At 40.9% G+C, this 16,585-nt stretch overlaps 1 protein-coding gene across 1 annotated transcript; it reads left to right on the top strand.

Moving 5' to 3' along the window:
* Window positions 1-5,547: 5,547 nt before the first annotated feature.
* LOC124291060 lies at window positions 5,548-16,172 on the top strand. Its single transcript, XM_046727962.1, has 8 exons — window positions 5,548-5,629; window positions 8,241-8,315; window positions 8,602-8,662; window positions 8,944-9,003; window positions 10,977-11,045; window positions 11,615-11,913; window positions 12,890-12,994; window positions 15,161-16,172. Exons 6-8 carry the CDS (start codon window positions 11,695-11,697, stop codon window positions 15,635-15,637), a joined length of 801 nt encoding a protein of 266 aa, XP_046583918.1. The 5' UTR covers window positions 5,548-5,629; window positions 8,241-8,315; window positions 8,602-8,662; window positions 8,944-9,003; window positions 10,977-11,045; window positions 11,615-11,694; the 3' UTR covers window positions 15,638-16,172.
* Window positions 16,173-16,585: the final 413 nt, after the last annotated feature.

The raw sequence follows: 16,585 nt of genomic DNA, 5'->3' as shown, positions 1-16,585 counted from the left end.
TGTTGAAGAAGAATTTTGGGTTAGGGGTTTGATTTTCAGTATGTTGGGGATGGTATAAGGTTATTTATGTTTATGGATATGGGGAAATGGTCACTACCCCAGGAGTCATCGAATACCGCCCACTCAATATCACTTGCTATTTCCGGGTGGTGATTGTTAAGTCTATTGCTGAGAAGGTGTTATGGTGTGCGTCAAACCTAGTTGGGATATTTGTATTATGGATTACATAATCGTTATTTGTGATCCAGTTGGCGAGTAGTTCACCACTGGGATCGGTTTTATCGTTTATTCCCCAGTTGGGGTGGTGAGCGTTAAAATCGCCTAGGAATATTGTGGGGCCGGAGGTTAGATTTTGTAGGTAGTTTAGGTCCCCTATTTGAAGTTTTTTGTGTTATTCTATGGTATATGTTAATTAGGTTTAGTTTTTTGTTTTCGTATGTTAAAGCTATACCCTGAGCCTCTAGGTTAGGAGTGTTTACTCGAAGGTGTTATGGTTTAACTCATTTTGTATGAAGAAGGCTAAGCCACCTGAGCTGCGGCCTGGGCGGATTTTAGGCCTATCTTCCTGATTGTTGTGTATCCTGGGAGGTTATAATTACTTTTGGGCCCGAAGTGGGTTTCCTGAATTAGGATGACTTGGGGGTTATTTGTTTTAGCTTGGTAAGGGCTTTTAATTCGTTGCCGTGGGACGGGAGCCCACCCGCGTTCCATTGTATTATTTGCATGAATGTTAATATTAGGTTTATTGCAAGGATTATTTGATAGAGGTAGGCCCCACCCATGGTTTTATTGAATTTGGGCTTTAAGGTTATTTACTTGGGTGGTGAGTTGGTGGGGCACCAGGGTGGTTGCTAAGTTTTTGCTAGTTTAAATATTTTGCGAGTTGATATATTGGGGGCTGAAGCTACTGTGGCTATGAATATAACTAATTTGTTAGAGGTGGTGTTTTTTGGCAAAGGGGAGTAGTTAATTTTGAGCTTAGTAGTTTGGTAGTTTTAAAGGTTGGTTTAGATTTGGTTGTTTTTGTTTGTTGGTTATTTGGTGGTTGGTTGGGGATGTTGGGGTAGGATAGGAACGTTTAGCCGGGGGTTGGGAGCAGGAAGGCTTAGACGTTGTGGAGGGAGGGTGGAGGGGGTTGGGCTTGGGGATGGGATGGGTTTTGGGGCGGGTGGTGGTGGGAGGGTTGGGTTTTGGCGGTGGGTTGGTTGAACCTTGGGAGGGGGTTGGTACGACCAGCTTGGGGCGGGGTGGGTGGGGGGAGTAGATGGGACTGGAGGGGGTGTGGAAGGGATGGGGAAATGGGGGTTTGGGGTGGGGAGGAGGGAAAGGGTGAGGGTGGGGAGGGTTATTTTGCCTAGTTTTAGGGTTATAGTTAGGGTATATTTTGGGGTTTAAGACCTTTTTTATGTATTTTGAATGGACACTGGCTGCTTGCTGAAGTATGCCCATGGGATTGACAGAAGATGCAGTAGGAGATGCAGTTGGGACTGTCCTCGCCACTACACTGTCCGCTTCCACATGTGGTACAGCGTTTGGGGAGCGGTGCATTCAGAGGTTGTGTGGTTGTATTTTAGGCAGTTAAGGCATTGGGTTAACCGTTTTGCGCATTGTTGTACTGACCTAGTGTATGCGCCGAAGTGAATGTGGGACGGTAGGTTTGGGGTGCCGAAAGTTAAAATGACTACCCTGGTATTTATTTTACTACCCTCCGAAGCGGTGCGCGTGATGCGTGATGCCGATAGGATTTTGGGTTGGTTAGAGATTTTGTTTGCTTCGGTAAGGTAGTATTGGTAAACAAGATAATTTACCCCCTAAAATGTAGATGAATTCTGCATCGGCCCTCAAAGCTATTCCTCATATGACGTCACAGAGTCGCGCCGCTCTGATTGGTTGAAATTTCGTTCGCGGGTGAGAATTGTGCACTGTTGTCAAAAAGGTCGATTTAAGTCAATTAAAGGTCGAAATGAGTAGTTTTAATGACGGGGTTTCATTTATAACGATGCCAGTTAGTGATTTATGTGACCTTTAACCGCCCCACTATGACAAACAGCAGGTTTATCTCCTGACCCGATAACGTTTCCATACTATGCATATCAACTATGTCAGGCCAGGCGATTAGATAAACATGATATGATTCGCGAACCATAATCTGTCTATCGCACTGTATTTGTAGATTGTTTCGTGTGTGAATATGGAGAGTGTTTAGTGTAAATACGCTTGATAATGCATTACGTGTTGATTGATGTTTGAGACGCGACCAATATGTACAAACTGAAAAAGATGCAGGTGCTTCTAATACAGTTTGGTAAACTACTTTATAACATTAGACACAACAAATACACTGGCAAAACCTATACCTGGTAACAATGTCAATAGGGAGTGTCACCAGGTACAGGTCCCATTGATAACACATATATTGATATAGCTCAATTCCTTTCTTTTGTTAAAGGGTCGATGTGGTCTAGTGGTTAATGCGTTCGCTCTTCACGCCGAACACCCGGGTTCGATTCCCCACATGGGTATAACGTATGAAACCCATTTCTGGTGTCCCGCGTCCTGATATTGCTGGAATATTTCTAAAAGTGGCGTAAACCCATACTCACTCATGCTTCTGTTAAAGGGTCCGTAACAGATGATCACGTGTAGATCATCAAGTGGAATCACATCTCTCACAAATGATGTAAGAACTAACGCTTTTTCCCAACCAGATAGAATGCCTACGTAAAACCGAGGGTTAACAAATGTCTGTACATTCACACGGTTATTGCCATGTCCTGTTGAAGCCACCCGATAATCTGTGCTGATGTGTTAACTTCCTGGTTTCCGGGGCGGTGGGGTAGCTCAGTGGTCACGCCGAGGGCCCGGGTTCCATTGCCCGCATAGATACAACTTGTGCAACCTATTTCAAATGATCCCCGCCGTGATATTGCTGGAATATTGCTAAAACTGCTAAAACCCAACTCATTCACTCACTCTGGTATGTGAGCTGTCGGCGATGTCGTTATCCACCAGCCTTAGGCCTTCATGGTGTTAAGAAAATGTAACAGGGTTGAAACCACTTCGACCCTGGTTCTAACAGGAGCCGCATCCATACAGCCCAGCGCTCACATATTTACAGTGAGATTCTCAGTGGATCCGCATCACCCATCTGCATCTCCCAGAGAACAAAATCCTTTGTATTTTCATGCATTAAGAGCAGTAAATCACTAGCGGTTCTTTTTTTCCCTTTTTTTCGGACACCGGGTGTCGTCAATGAGTGTCAGTGATCCTTGTGGTCCACAACTGTTTTGCCGTTTACGTCAAATGGAATCTGGTGCGGCAGATAATGAAGAATGACTTGAGTCTGGAGTCAAACTAACGTTTATATGTTTAGAATTACGAGGGGATTTCAAAAAGTAGTCAGCCTAACTATATGCTCGATGTCCAATGTTTGACAAGCTTACATTTTATTTTGAAGGAATCATTTGCAAAGCCATATCCAAAATATCACACGTGTGGATAATGTGGATTAACGAGATATTAGCCATCACAACACATTGGAGTATAATATTTCTTTAAAAAGTTCAGAAAATGAAGAACGATCTGTCATTTGGTACTTCTTGGACAATGGTATGCCCTCAGATAATATCATATAAAATATCTTCAGTATAGAACTGGATGACTTCCCGTCATAATCAACATTCAAAGATTTTGATTTGCTTGATTTATATTTAGACGGGGGCTGTTTTCTAAGGACACTCCCATTTTAATCTTTCAAAAACATTGTGTCCAGATATTCAAGCTGGCCCTGTTTACAATATATTGAGAGCTGACACTTATGTGACCATTCAGTATTTAGTTTGAACCCTTGGCATCATGTATGAATAAGTGAAAACATTAGAATAAGTTATGTCCTTATGCTTACGTCATCTGAAAGGGGGTTGGGTAGTGTCTCCAAAACAAACTCTTTCAGTAAACATGAGTCACTTTAAATTGCAATTGTAGTTTCCAATTGCCTTTTCATGCAATAAAAAATTCAAACAAAATAGGGATCGTGAGGCTGGAATATAGCAAAACCAATCTGCTTGATGGTGACTGATAAAGTGCATTTGTATGATTTTCTAGGTGATGCTGACTACTTTTTAAGCGCCCTTTGTATCAGTGTACTCTATAGATTCCACACGCACACTCTTAATGGGAATAGTAACGATGTGAATATCAACACATTTACAACTTTGAAAAATATACGATTATGTCTAGCACCAAGGGTGATCACTCACAAGATCATGCATATTTTGAGATTTAACTTTCACATGTCACCACGTTATCAGCGGGTCATCGTGACTAAATATTGCCTCTATCACAATAAACCAGTTTATACAAAATCCTCGAAACTTGTCGAGGCAATTGATTTTCAGTTTAAAAAATGCGTGCATCAGTTGCATTGACCTACCAATGACAGTACCGTATTCAACATAATACTATGGGCACTTCTTTTAAGGACAGACCTTCATTGTGAGGTCATTGTAGTTTGAACCTCCACGGACTGTTGATTTTAACATATTTTATTCACAAATGTGAAAGGGATTGGGGACAAGTTATCCAACGTAAAATACCCGCTCCCTAATATTTACATACGTACATTTTCACTTATATACATCTTAGGAAAGAATAGAGAGAAGAGAGGGAGGGACACAGCTTATGTGATCACGGACTGTTTGCCAATGGACCTGTGGTAATTTAGCGTTAACACATCCTTGATCACTTGGTCAATCATTGAGATGTTATTATGAAAATGTCTCGAAATGGTAATTGTAGAAAGATTACTATAAAAGGCACTCTATAATTTTGGTGTGCATTTGATTTCCGGGTCGTTTTTTCTATCAAGGGCCCGCCGACAATCAGAATTTTCAAGTTCAAGATTAAATTGTCATGAAGATCATAAACAATAATTCCGTGTTTATTGGTGACAGGAAGTCCCCAGAGTCTCCGACAATAATGTTTAAGTTGTCCGTCAGTGTTTCCATTCCGTCATTGCAAGTTGAGTTTAGTTTTTATCAATATTACAGCAATATCACGACAGGGGACACCAGAAATAGGCTTCACACATTGTACCCATGTGGGGAATCGAACCCGGGTCTTCAGCATGACGAGCGAACGCATTTACCACTAGGCTACCCCACCGCCCATACCGTCATTGCAAGAATGCGGAGTATAAGTTCCTTGGTTTAGGATCTCTTCGACGTCACGTATCCTGTCTCTCGTCCAATAGAAAGACCATATACAGTCTACAATTCTCATTAGAAAATGACCGCTACTGGGACGAATATGTCTCACTCCAAAGGAAACTTACTGCAGCAGGGCGCTTATAAGACGAATACGGTTTGCAACCATATACAACGGAAAACACGTTGGTATTCCTATAAGCTCCGATGCAGTGCGGTTCTGTAAACACCATACACAATAGATCCTCTACAGGATGACATTACTAGGGTAGATAGACCTTGCCCCTTGAGATAGGATTGTCGCAAGATTAAAACCTGAACTTGATTTGTCAATAGATATTTCAACATGAGAACATGCCGTACAGCTCGTCACAGGAAACCGACAGGCAAGTTGATGATATTTACCTCATCATGATAGCAATTCAGTGAGTAGAAAAATGGCTAATACCCTTCGTTTTACAAATACGCGGGCGAAGCTATCATTTTACTGTGATGCGACAGTAAACGGAGTTGCGTCCCATACATCTCGCTGGACAACTGGCAGAAACACGCTATCCATCTGAATCAGACCCACAGGCAATTATTGTAAAACAGAATATATCGAGCAACGTTTATTAGTCTGTCTCATAGTCCTGTCCCCCCTTTATTTCCCCAATTGCCTAGCCCTCGCTGCAATTCTTAAGCCCTAAATGAAACAAGTCTAGATTTCCCATTTCCCGAATCTCCCAATTCACTGGGGCTCCTAATCAATTTAAATGGGTAAATTTGTTTCTATCAAAATTATATAAGCGTTAGTCTACGAGCATCGTAGCGTGTACTGTAGTGTATGTTGATTACTTCCCTCCACGGAGACTTTAAAGGCCACATGCAACCAAAAAATCAAACATAATTAAAACACAATTATCACTTATTCATGACATATAACATACATTGCTGATTATGAAAAAACATATAAACAAAATTATAAGTGTACAATCGCAAATCAAAAGTGCAATATTGTGTACTTGGGTTTACTTCCCCAGAAACGAAGCAGCCGGGATACCGAACCCAGTCAGAGCGGGTGGGTGTGCACTCAAGTGTAACGGCTGGTTCATTTGCATATGTCCTCACGGCTTATTGTGTGTGTATATGTATAGATGTTGGGTTTTGTAAATAGATGCTCATTTTTTGTGTATAACATTTTGCAATCAACAGACATCATAACATGTCATGTGTACAAGTATCACACCTGCCTGTCTGTGTAATTACATAATGTGACAGAGACCGTACTCGGGTCATAAATCAATGCGTTTTGTTGATGGTGTATAGCCTGATAGGTGTTAAGTTCAAATTGCATGTGGTCAGTGATCGAAGTTGTGTATTGAATATTGTCATTAGCAGACGGGCAGACAAATAGGTGTCAATAAAACGGACATTGAGTTTTGTCTGTGACAACGACATATCCATATCACAGTTAGAAATTCTGTCAACGCTAAATAATGACATTGCCGAACTGAGAAAGTGACTCGGTAAGAAGAACGTGTGGTGAAATAGACAAATGAAATTATATAAACAGTTAAATCGGTAATCTACTGTAATAACATATAAAAAGCTCGCGCCTGTGAAATATCAACAAAGCATTAGAAAAATAGCTCACACCAAAGCCTTCACCGAGTATTCACCGGACAACCCGCTTCCAAGCTGCGCGAACCTATTTCACTGCGCATGTGCTATGAGTGCAGCCCAGCTGTTGAAACCACTTCAATTCCCCCAAGCGCTGGGGTAAAATTAGTGAATCGTTTGAACTCCGATTTCGCGCGGTTTTTTTCATCGCGTTATTTTTCAACTTTATAAGTTGAATTTGCATTTTTGATGATTTGTTTCCGTAAGTCCAGACCGAAAGGTATCAGAATCTGCAAAGTTGTGTTTTACGTTGCATGTGAGTTGCCCTGGCTACTCTGCTGTCGTCAACGCCTACTTATGAGGACCATGTGCGTGTAATGTGTCATCAAGCTCGGGATGTTACTGTCAATCATTGGATTAGTTGTTCCTGGATTATTTACCTTCTGACTTGGTATAGCTGGAATTTTCCTGACTGCGTTGTAGAATAAAATCCGCTCTCTTACAAGTTTATACTGACTGACTGAGTGTGGTTTTACGCCGATTTTAGCTTCCAGCAATATTACGATGGGGGACACCAGAAATAGGTTTCACACATTGTACCCATGTGGGGAATTGAACACGGTCCTTCGGCATGACGAGCGAACGCTTAAACCACTAGGCTACCCCACCGCCCCTCATACAGGTTTATACACGATGTAACCAGTATAAGTGATCTGTGACTACCTATTCTGCTTTTTTTCTGACATTTTCAACTCCGTTCTTCTTAAATATTGCGAATGACCATACCAGTACTTGAGTGGCACTGTTTTTGTTTTTGTGAATAGCGCAATCTCATGACAATAAGTCACGTTTCATTGAGAATAAAATAGGGACACTTCCATATGGAGGTGAACTGTATACACCAACATGGTCCAAATAAATAATATGTGGGTACTAGATTGTACCCATTTCGGGAATCGAACCCGGGTCTTCGGCGTGACAAGCGAACTTTTTAACCACCTGCCTATGCCGCAGCCCCTCCGAAAATGATAACAAAAACATCGGCACCTGATGATAATAGTTCACATACGTCATACCCCCTCGTTAGAGAGTTGTGTAGGATTCTGATTTTATGCAAAAGGTGAATAGCGATATTTATATTTTATTAAAAAAGATCACACCATAGATCATCCTGATCAACCCCTTGACCCTCAAACCACACTTAAATAGGTAGTTTAGTAGCCTCAGTATTTTTTCGGGGCAGTGGGATAGCCTAGTGGTAAGAGCGTTGGATCGTGACGCCGAAGACCCGATTCCGATTCCCCACATAGGTACAATGTGTGAAGAACATTTCTGTGTCCTCAGCCGTGATGTTGCTGGAATATTGCTAAAAGAGGCGTAAAACTAAAACTCACTTATTCAATAGTTTATGATAATATCACGTGTTTGTTCCAGTGTTGATCATCGCGGTGCTCTTCATTGTCCTTGTCTCCGAGACGAAGATCCCAGCTTATGTAACCAGACTGGTTTGTAAGTAGCTATGAACACAGCCATTGAAGGGGTATATTCATGTAATGTTCACCCACAATTCAAACGCTTTTTATCAGAATTTCGTTCCCCTATGGCTATGTAATGTCTCCATACAAAGATACAAAGCAGAATCGAGCATGAGACTTTAGATTGAAATGTAACAAATGAAACTTAAGGCATCCAGAAGAGAGACATGTTCACATGGAGCTGCGGTAAGGTACCTTGTCGTTTTGAGGATGTTATTAACAGGAGACACGTGAACTGAACAATGTTTGTTTTGTTTCAGTTGGAAGAGGACTTTTTTGACTTTTCCCACCTGGAACAGTTAGTGGACCTGATACAACCAGGTGAAATATATACTTCTTGTACACCATGTAACTGACATTCTCAAAACAATTCATTATAGAAAGGTGTGCTGTCGGTGAATGCTTCCCACATTTCCAGGGACAGAGGCTTTAGCTAAGGGTTACTTCACATATACAAACATACACGCGCCCAAGCACACACAGAAACACTTTCAAGAATACGCACACGAGCACGGTTTCATGCACATGCAGACAGACTACTGCAGCTTTTAATGACGTGCTATGATACGGAGTCGAGACTTATATGAGACTCTGTGTTCCAGTTCCCCTTCAGAAAGTCAGTTTTGATGTTTTGTTGGAGGACTACACAAGGAAAATACAAGGTAAGCATTTGTTTGTGTTTATGTTGTTTTTAAAACACTGAACTCGAGTGCTAAATAGCGGCGATCTGTAAATAATCGAGTCTGGACAAGACAATCCAGTGATCAACATCAGAGAGCCTGACCCCACCGTTCCCGTTAGTCGCCTCTTACTACAAGCAATGTGATTTACTGGCAAATGTAACAGCAGAAAACATGTTACTCATATATCAAGAAAGTATTTTACACATATATCATTGTGATTGGCATATTGATTTTCTGTTTTTGGTTTAGAGTGTGTTTACGCATGCTCATATTGGCATATTGATTTTCTGTTTTTGGTTTAGAGTGTGTTTACGGATGCTCATATTGGCATATTGATTTTCTGTTTTTGGTTTAGAGTGTGTTTACGCATGCTCATATTGGCATATTGATTTTCTGTTTTTGGTTTAGAGTGTGTTTACGCATGCTCATATTGGCATATTGATTTTCTGTTTTTGGTTTAGAGTGTGTTTGCGGATGCTCATATTGGCATATTGATTTTCTGTTTTTGGTTTAGAGTGTGTTTACGGATGCTCATATTGGCATATTGATCTTCTGTTTTTGGTTTAGAGTGTGTTTACACATGCTCATATTGGCATATTGATTTTCTGTTTTTTGTTTAGAGTGTGTTTACGGATGCTCATATTGGCATATTGATTTTCTGTTTTTGGTTTAGAGTGTGTTTACGCATGCTCATATTGGCATAGTGTGTTTACGCATGCTCATGACACAGTCGTAATTGTACAATTGACTTTGCTTTTATTAGATATTTATTCTGGATGTGGAAAGGGTTTTGTCGCTTTTATTTTGATGGGGCATATGGTTCATTTTACGGATTCCGCTAATTCATAATGTCTCGGCCTGAGAATAATATCTGCTTAAACAGTTTCCATAAGATGAAATAATTGCAAAGTAGTGATGAAAGTATTAGGAACTGTTCATAGAAAACCAGTGATGACAACAGGTGTTCGCCTAAAGGGTTCGCATGTCCTACTCTATTGCTATCAAACGCCACACACACACCTAGTCCAATACCAAAGTAAGTGCGAACGAATGAGGAAATGTGTAAACGCCATAGCATATGATAGCACTACGTCATAAATACAGGACACATTTAGTAAATTACTCTGCAGTCTAACAATTCTGGAACAGCTTGTACTGGCATATCACGATGAAACACTGATGAAGAAACCTCAGTACGTTTGAACTGATGGCTTATAGAGGGACATGGCAGAAACATTCACGACCAGAAACACGTTATCGTCCACCTCTCTGGTCGTACACCTTGGTCATTTTAATTTTCTATACACAGATCAGATGCGACACTGAATGTGATATCTCCGTAAGAAATGACTGGGGCCTATAGTTTCCCTTGGGTGTTTTCGGCTTAGACTCACATTGTAACCGTTGTTGTTCAAGCGTTCTACAGCCATGTCTGTTTCGTGAATTCAACTAAATTTATTTCAATCAATGTCACAATAAAGGACCAGTCTCTTTTTGTTGGTTTGTTGTTTTACGCCGCACTCAGCAATATTCCAGCTATATGGCGGCGGTCAGTAAATTAATGGAGTCTGGGACAGACAATCCAGTGATCAACAGCATGAACATCGATCTTCGCAAATGGGATACGATGACATGTGTCAACCAAGTCAGCGAGCCTGACCACCCGATCCCGTTAGTCGCTTTTTACGACAAGCATGGATTGTTATATATCCTCGAATTAGGGTTTTCGGACACTCAAGACCCATGGATAACTATACAACATCTCACTAAATTATGAAAAATAACTTTATCCTAAACACAAGCTATCATTCAAGAATTTGCAATGTGTGTGTAAGCACTGAAGTCCGAAAACGCATGACATAGGAAACCTATGATCCGGTGATATATGAAACCGTTTTTATTTTTAGTTGCTACGGGAATTTAGAATAATCGACATGATTGTTTTGTTACAGAATTACAAGCCCATGGCCTATGGAAGAAAAGTGTCGTGAATCCATGTGCACAGGAGGCGAACCACCCAGGTCAGTGTCTCTACCTCAGATCTGTCGCTTGCTTTAGTGCCTTAGGAATAACATTTAGCCCCCCCCCCCACGTAAGTGTACCAGGAACATGTTCTATAGCCAGATCCGGAAGGACTGGAAGATTGGGTTCGGGCCTATCGGCAGTTCCAGCTGATATGACTCTAGACACTCGAAACAGACTTTGTGTGTCTGGCATGTCATTCTGGCAATATCTGGAAATATACAGAAAACTGAGTAGTACTCCCTTACCTGTTGATATGTCAGCCCCGCCGTGCTCCTGTTGTTTCGTGTGGTCATTCTCCTGGGGTTTGTTTTTCTGGGAATATGGTTCCGAGTTATTCAACATCCCATCCTTCCTTTGAACAATAATCACACCGGTTGCTTAAGACTATTCAATGATCAAGGAGCATGGTATTATCACGTACCGGGGTGTAAGGACGTTCATTTCACTAATTTCCCAAGAAAGACTTGTGATGCCATTCGCCAGTTCGGGTACATACCATTTGTTACTAAAAATGTGTGTTATGTACATCGATCTGCTAGTGTGTTGATTTCGTTCCTGTCCCCAGGCAAGGCATGTGTTGAGTCCTCCTGTCCTCGACCCAAGCCTACAACACACGAGGACAACCTGAGAAGCGTCTTGTCCACAATGTCGGAACTCAACCATCAGCACCTGAGCCTCATGCTGGGGCTGTTCCCAGAACCTCCCTCGGGCAAGAGAGTCATGTTTGCAACTGCAGCTTCCGAAAACCACTTCAATGAATCTCAGGGTCTCATCCGGAACCTCCATCAGAATGTCTTTCCACTCATCAGTAACTACACATTCGTGTACTATGATCTAGGACTGCTACCATGGCAAAGAAACAAGGTGACTTGATTACAAGACGTGGACTGTGATAACAAGGACAGTCGACTCTGTTTGGAAGATAGTCTAAGCATATTACAAAACGGCGGTTACACGTCAGTGGTAATCAACATTGCACGAACGAGGATGAGACCATATCGATTAAAGTCCGAACGCTGAGGCCAGCTGCATGGACCACTTAACTACCCCGTACCACACAAACCAATAGTTTTAGTCTAGTGGACAAGCGGTCAGATTACGATAAAGCTGTGCCTGGTGGTTATAGAGAGTTTATGTATTTCCAGAATAGGAGTCACTAGCTTGGGGGAGCCTGGTTGAGTTCGATCCGATTCGCATGTAGACATTTAGATATTACTTTTCACATAAAATGCATTCCTAGTCTCTATTTATAGGTGCTGCATGATTTACTATTCAACCAACAACAGGGTCATAGCAGATGACAATGCATTGCAAACACGTATTGTGCACACCCCAATCACTGTACAATATATATGCACACAGCAAACAATACAAAACCAAACACTATCGGCACCTAACAATGCATCAGACAGAGGGTATTTTGGGGGCCATGTCAAATACTATGTTAAGCTCACCCAGAGACATGATCAAATTCAATGAGCTCAGATAAATGCAGGAAAACACTAAGCTTATTGTGTTGTGAGATGGGTTATATCTGGTTGTGGACAAGAAGAATGAAATATTCTGTTTATGGTGTACATTAATACTGATCTTGTTCTGAAATGAGTCAAAACATTCCCGAGTAACCTCTGTCAGATATATTTCAGATATTTGAACACCAATTTGCTGCACTGAGTACTGTATTCCTTATTACTTTCTGAGCATATATATGCTGAATAATTATACACAAAGCGTAATCACATCTGTAATTAATAATGAAAATAGTTGTGAGCAGGAAACAAACTTCACTGATATCGATAAGTATTCATGTCATATACTTTTGCTGTACTTACAACCACAGTTGGTGATGGATTGTCGTTGTGAACTGAGACGTTTCCCGGTGAAGTTGATGCCCCCGAGGCTGCAGGATCTACAGTGCTACGCATGGAAAGCTTTCATCATACAGGTATGCTGTGTGTTCAATGATATGACATGCATGTGAGTGTTTGAACGTGTCTGACATCAGTTGAAGCAGCTTCTGAACCTGACAATCATCCGCAATACATGAGTGAGTGAGCATGGTATTACACCGATTTTAGCAATATTCCAGCAATATCATGGCTGGGGACACTAAAAATGGGCTTCACACAGTGTACCCATGTGTGGAATAGAGCCCGGGTCTTTGGCCTGACGAGCAGACTCTTTAACTACAAGGCTACCCCACATGGGGTAGAAACAAGAAAAACCATGAAGGTGTATGTGTACAGGAAGTGTAAGCGGCGTAAAACCATACTCACTCACAAAGTACACATTGAAATTGAGGATTGCATTGACACTTGCAGTCGTGTACAGTAGTACGCCATAAGTGAGTCATCATTAGTGACATTTCCATAGACTTAATAATAATAAGGGTAGTTGTATTGCGCAATACTCCATACCATAAAGGGGCATGCTCAAAGCGCGCACAAATGTTTAAAAACAAACACATCCAAAAGTCATATGAATCAGTATTGCAGTAAATATGAGCTTGGAGAGAGTTACTGTTTATATCGACTGAAAAGGTATGTTTTGAGGTTACGCTTGAGCACTTGAAGGGATGAAGCTGTACGTAATTTAAGTGGAAGTGAGTTCCATAGTGCGGTTGCAACTGAAGCAAAAGAACGGGCACCAAATGTCTTGAGGTTGAATGATGGAGGATCCAGCAGGTGTTGGTTACTGGATCTGTAGGCACGAGCAGGAGTGTATGGTGTGAGAAGATCACACAAGTATGAGGGGGCCGTGGAGTTAACACTTACATGTTAATTAAATTTGAGTTATGGTGCTTAACCAGGTGTCATTCGATAACTAATCAACGGGAAGATGAAAGAAAATTATGTACACGTAGCTGAAGATGATTTCTAAGATGTTTGTACAATATCAAAATAAAATGACTTCTACTCAGTTTATGTAAATTATTCTTGCAAGACTTGATTCACATGCAAGTCTATCGGAATTTCACTAATGATGACTCACTTATGGCCAACTACTGTATAGAAAGTCAATTTAGTGAACAGCAACTACTGTTACAGCGTAATACTACATTACTGTTTTCACAATGGTTACAGGTATTTGTTAAAATATTTGAATTTAATACAATATTAGGTATAAGATGCCATTTAGCTAATAAATAAATTTTTTAATCCTTCTATTCGTCTCAACTGGCAATATTTGATTTCATGTTCAAACGTTAACCACGATATATATATATATGAGAAGTGAGAGTTCTTCATCTCTTACAATGTTATGTTAAAACGTATCAGGTGGTGTTGTGTACATGCTGGTCTATGTAATCAACGGCAGCAGTGGTAAACGTAGTAATTTGTAATCAATCACATATGTAATTCAAATACATGCCTTACGCTCATGGAAATAAGGTCTTGTATATTTGGCTTTATATATGTGAACCTTTTACTTTAAAATGGCATAGAAATTTGGGAGTGAGATTTGATAGGTCAAGTCAATAGGTATAATATATACCAGTTTAAATTGAAGCATTGAAATGTTGAGGTGTGTAGATACAAGTATACATAATCTACTGTTGTAATAGTTTTTTAACAGTTATAATATTGCTAAACTGTTTTTCACAAATGTCGCTTATTTATTATGACGAGTACTTCTGACAATATTCGTTAATTATTGATTACAAAGTCAGCTTTATGACGTGCCAGTTTGGCGTGGATGGAAATCACTTAGTGACACAGGTCATATAGGTTATCACATTGGTGGATTCCATGAGCACGGAAATCGGGGATTCAAACCTATGCTAATAAGGTCTTGGAATGACTAAGGGTACTTACCCAACATATATTGGGTTGTCGCACTGTAGACCAGTTTGCAGTAGCCTAAAATGTTAAACGTCGTTTGTGATCGTTATAAAACATCACAGTAACAAACATTTTGTTGGGAACACTTTCTTTTGTGACACAGATCAGATATTTTTGGTTCCATCATAAAACATCCAAGGCATATATGATGAATAATGTCAACAGAACAATTCCTAAAAGAGGCCTAAGTCTTCCTTAAATGTTTGCTGGAAGGTTCGGATACTGCCTTTCATATATCTGTTTCTTTTTCACTCCCATGTTTTCCTCAGGCCAACCTCCCAAAGGCAGACATCTTGGTGTGGATGGACTCGTCTGTGCGGTTCTGGAACAAGACCATCCCTCAGCTGCTGGATGACGTGGAGAGACGAGGCATTGTCACCTACGCTGACATCCACTCAGTGGCGCAGCATACCCTGGCGGAGACAATGAACTACATGAAAGAAGACGTGTGTAGTCTCGCGCCAGTCGCTGAAGACCACGGTGGCTTCCTGTTGCTTCACAACGAACGGTGGATCCGTGAGGCTTTCATCAAGCCTTTGGTGGCATGTGCCATGAGCCCAAAGTGCATGTGTCCGCGAAATCCAATGGACGTCATTATCTGTGACACAGGCATTCACAAGTACAATAAATGTCATCGCTTTGATCAGTCTGCAATCAACATCATTCTCAGTAAACTGTTTCGAGATCACAAAAGCAGCTTTCACTCGCCCTACAACGAGTATCCAAATGTCACATTGGCTAGGTGAAATGCAGAATGAATGGTAATGGGGTAGAAGTACTGGAACTATTGAACATTCGAGTAATGTTGTAGGTGGCGACGGGCATTAATACCACATAATGGTTTTGTGTCTCCTGTTTGAGAAATAACACGTATCAGCTCAAAGCATTGCATTTTTTCGTGTGGCGGGTAATATTAGTAGGCCATTTCCGTTCTACCTAATATCAAAATATCATTTGATCCATATAAATTCCATCATTGGAAAATTTGAGTATATTTTTATCTGGCGATGATTATTTATTTATATAAGTTTATACAATATTTCCTGAAGCCATTCGGAGTCTAACAGCTGATGACTAATTAGACAATTCAAATACGCTAGCAGAAGAATTAACTGTGCTTTATATAAAGATATAAAACTGAAATTTACAACTTGCTATTTAGTCATTCGTCGGATCAGCATTTACCCGTGAAGGTCCGGGTAAGAATTGATCTTCAGTAACCCATGCTTGTCGTAGAGGCGACTAACGGGATCGGGTGGTCAGGCTCTCTGACTGGGTTGACACATGTCATCGTATCCCAATTGCGCAGATCGGTGCTCATGCTGTTGATCCCTGGATTGTCTGGTCCAGACTCGATTATTTACAGACTGCCGCCATATAGCTGGAATATTGCAGAGTGTGGCGTAAAACTAAACTCACTCACAGATCAGCATTTCATCATAACAAATTCATTGACAGAACATTTACCTAATTATATCAGACAGAGCGACGCGACCGAAACGAAGGGGAACACTAACCACATTAACAGTGAGTGATTGAGTGAGTGAGTGAGTTAATATTTAACGTCACATCGGCAATATTTCAGACATATCGTGACGAGAACATTTGAGTGACGTTAACAGTATCACTGTCGGGAGCGACCACAGTTTGTGATGATTTATGCGAGGCTGTGGCGAGGCATTACAGACACCCGA

Source organism: Haliotis rubra, unplaced genomic scaffold (genome assembly GCF_003918875.1).
Source record: "Haliotis rubra isolate DU_JTF1 unplaced genomic scaffold, ASM391887v1 Scf48, whole genome shotgun sequence".
Lineage (NCBI taxonomy): Eukaryota > Metazoa > Mollusca > Gastropoda > Lepetellida > Haliotidae > Haliotis > Haliotis rubra.
The sequence above is the reverse complement of the archived record's forward strand: the minus strand, read 5'-3'. Positions and strand labels throughout refer to the sequence as shown.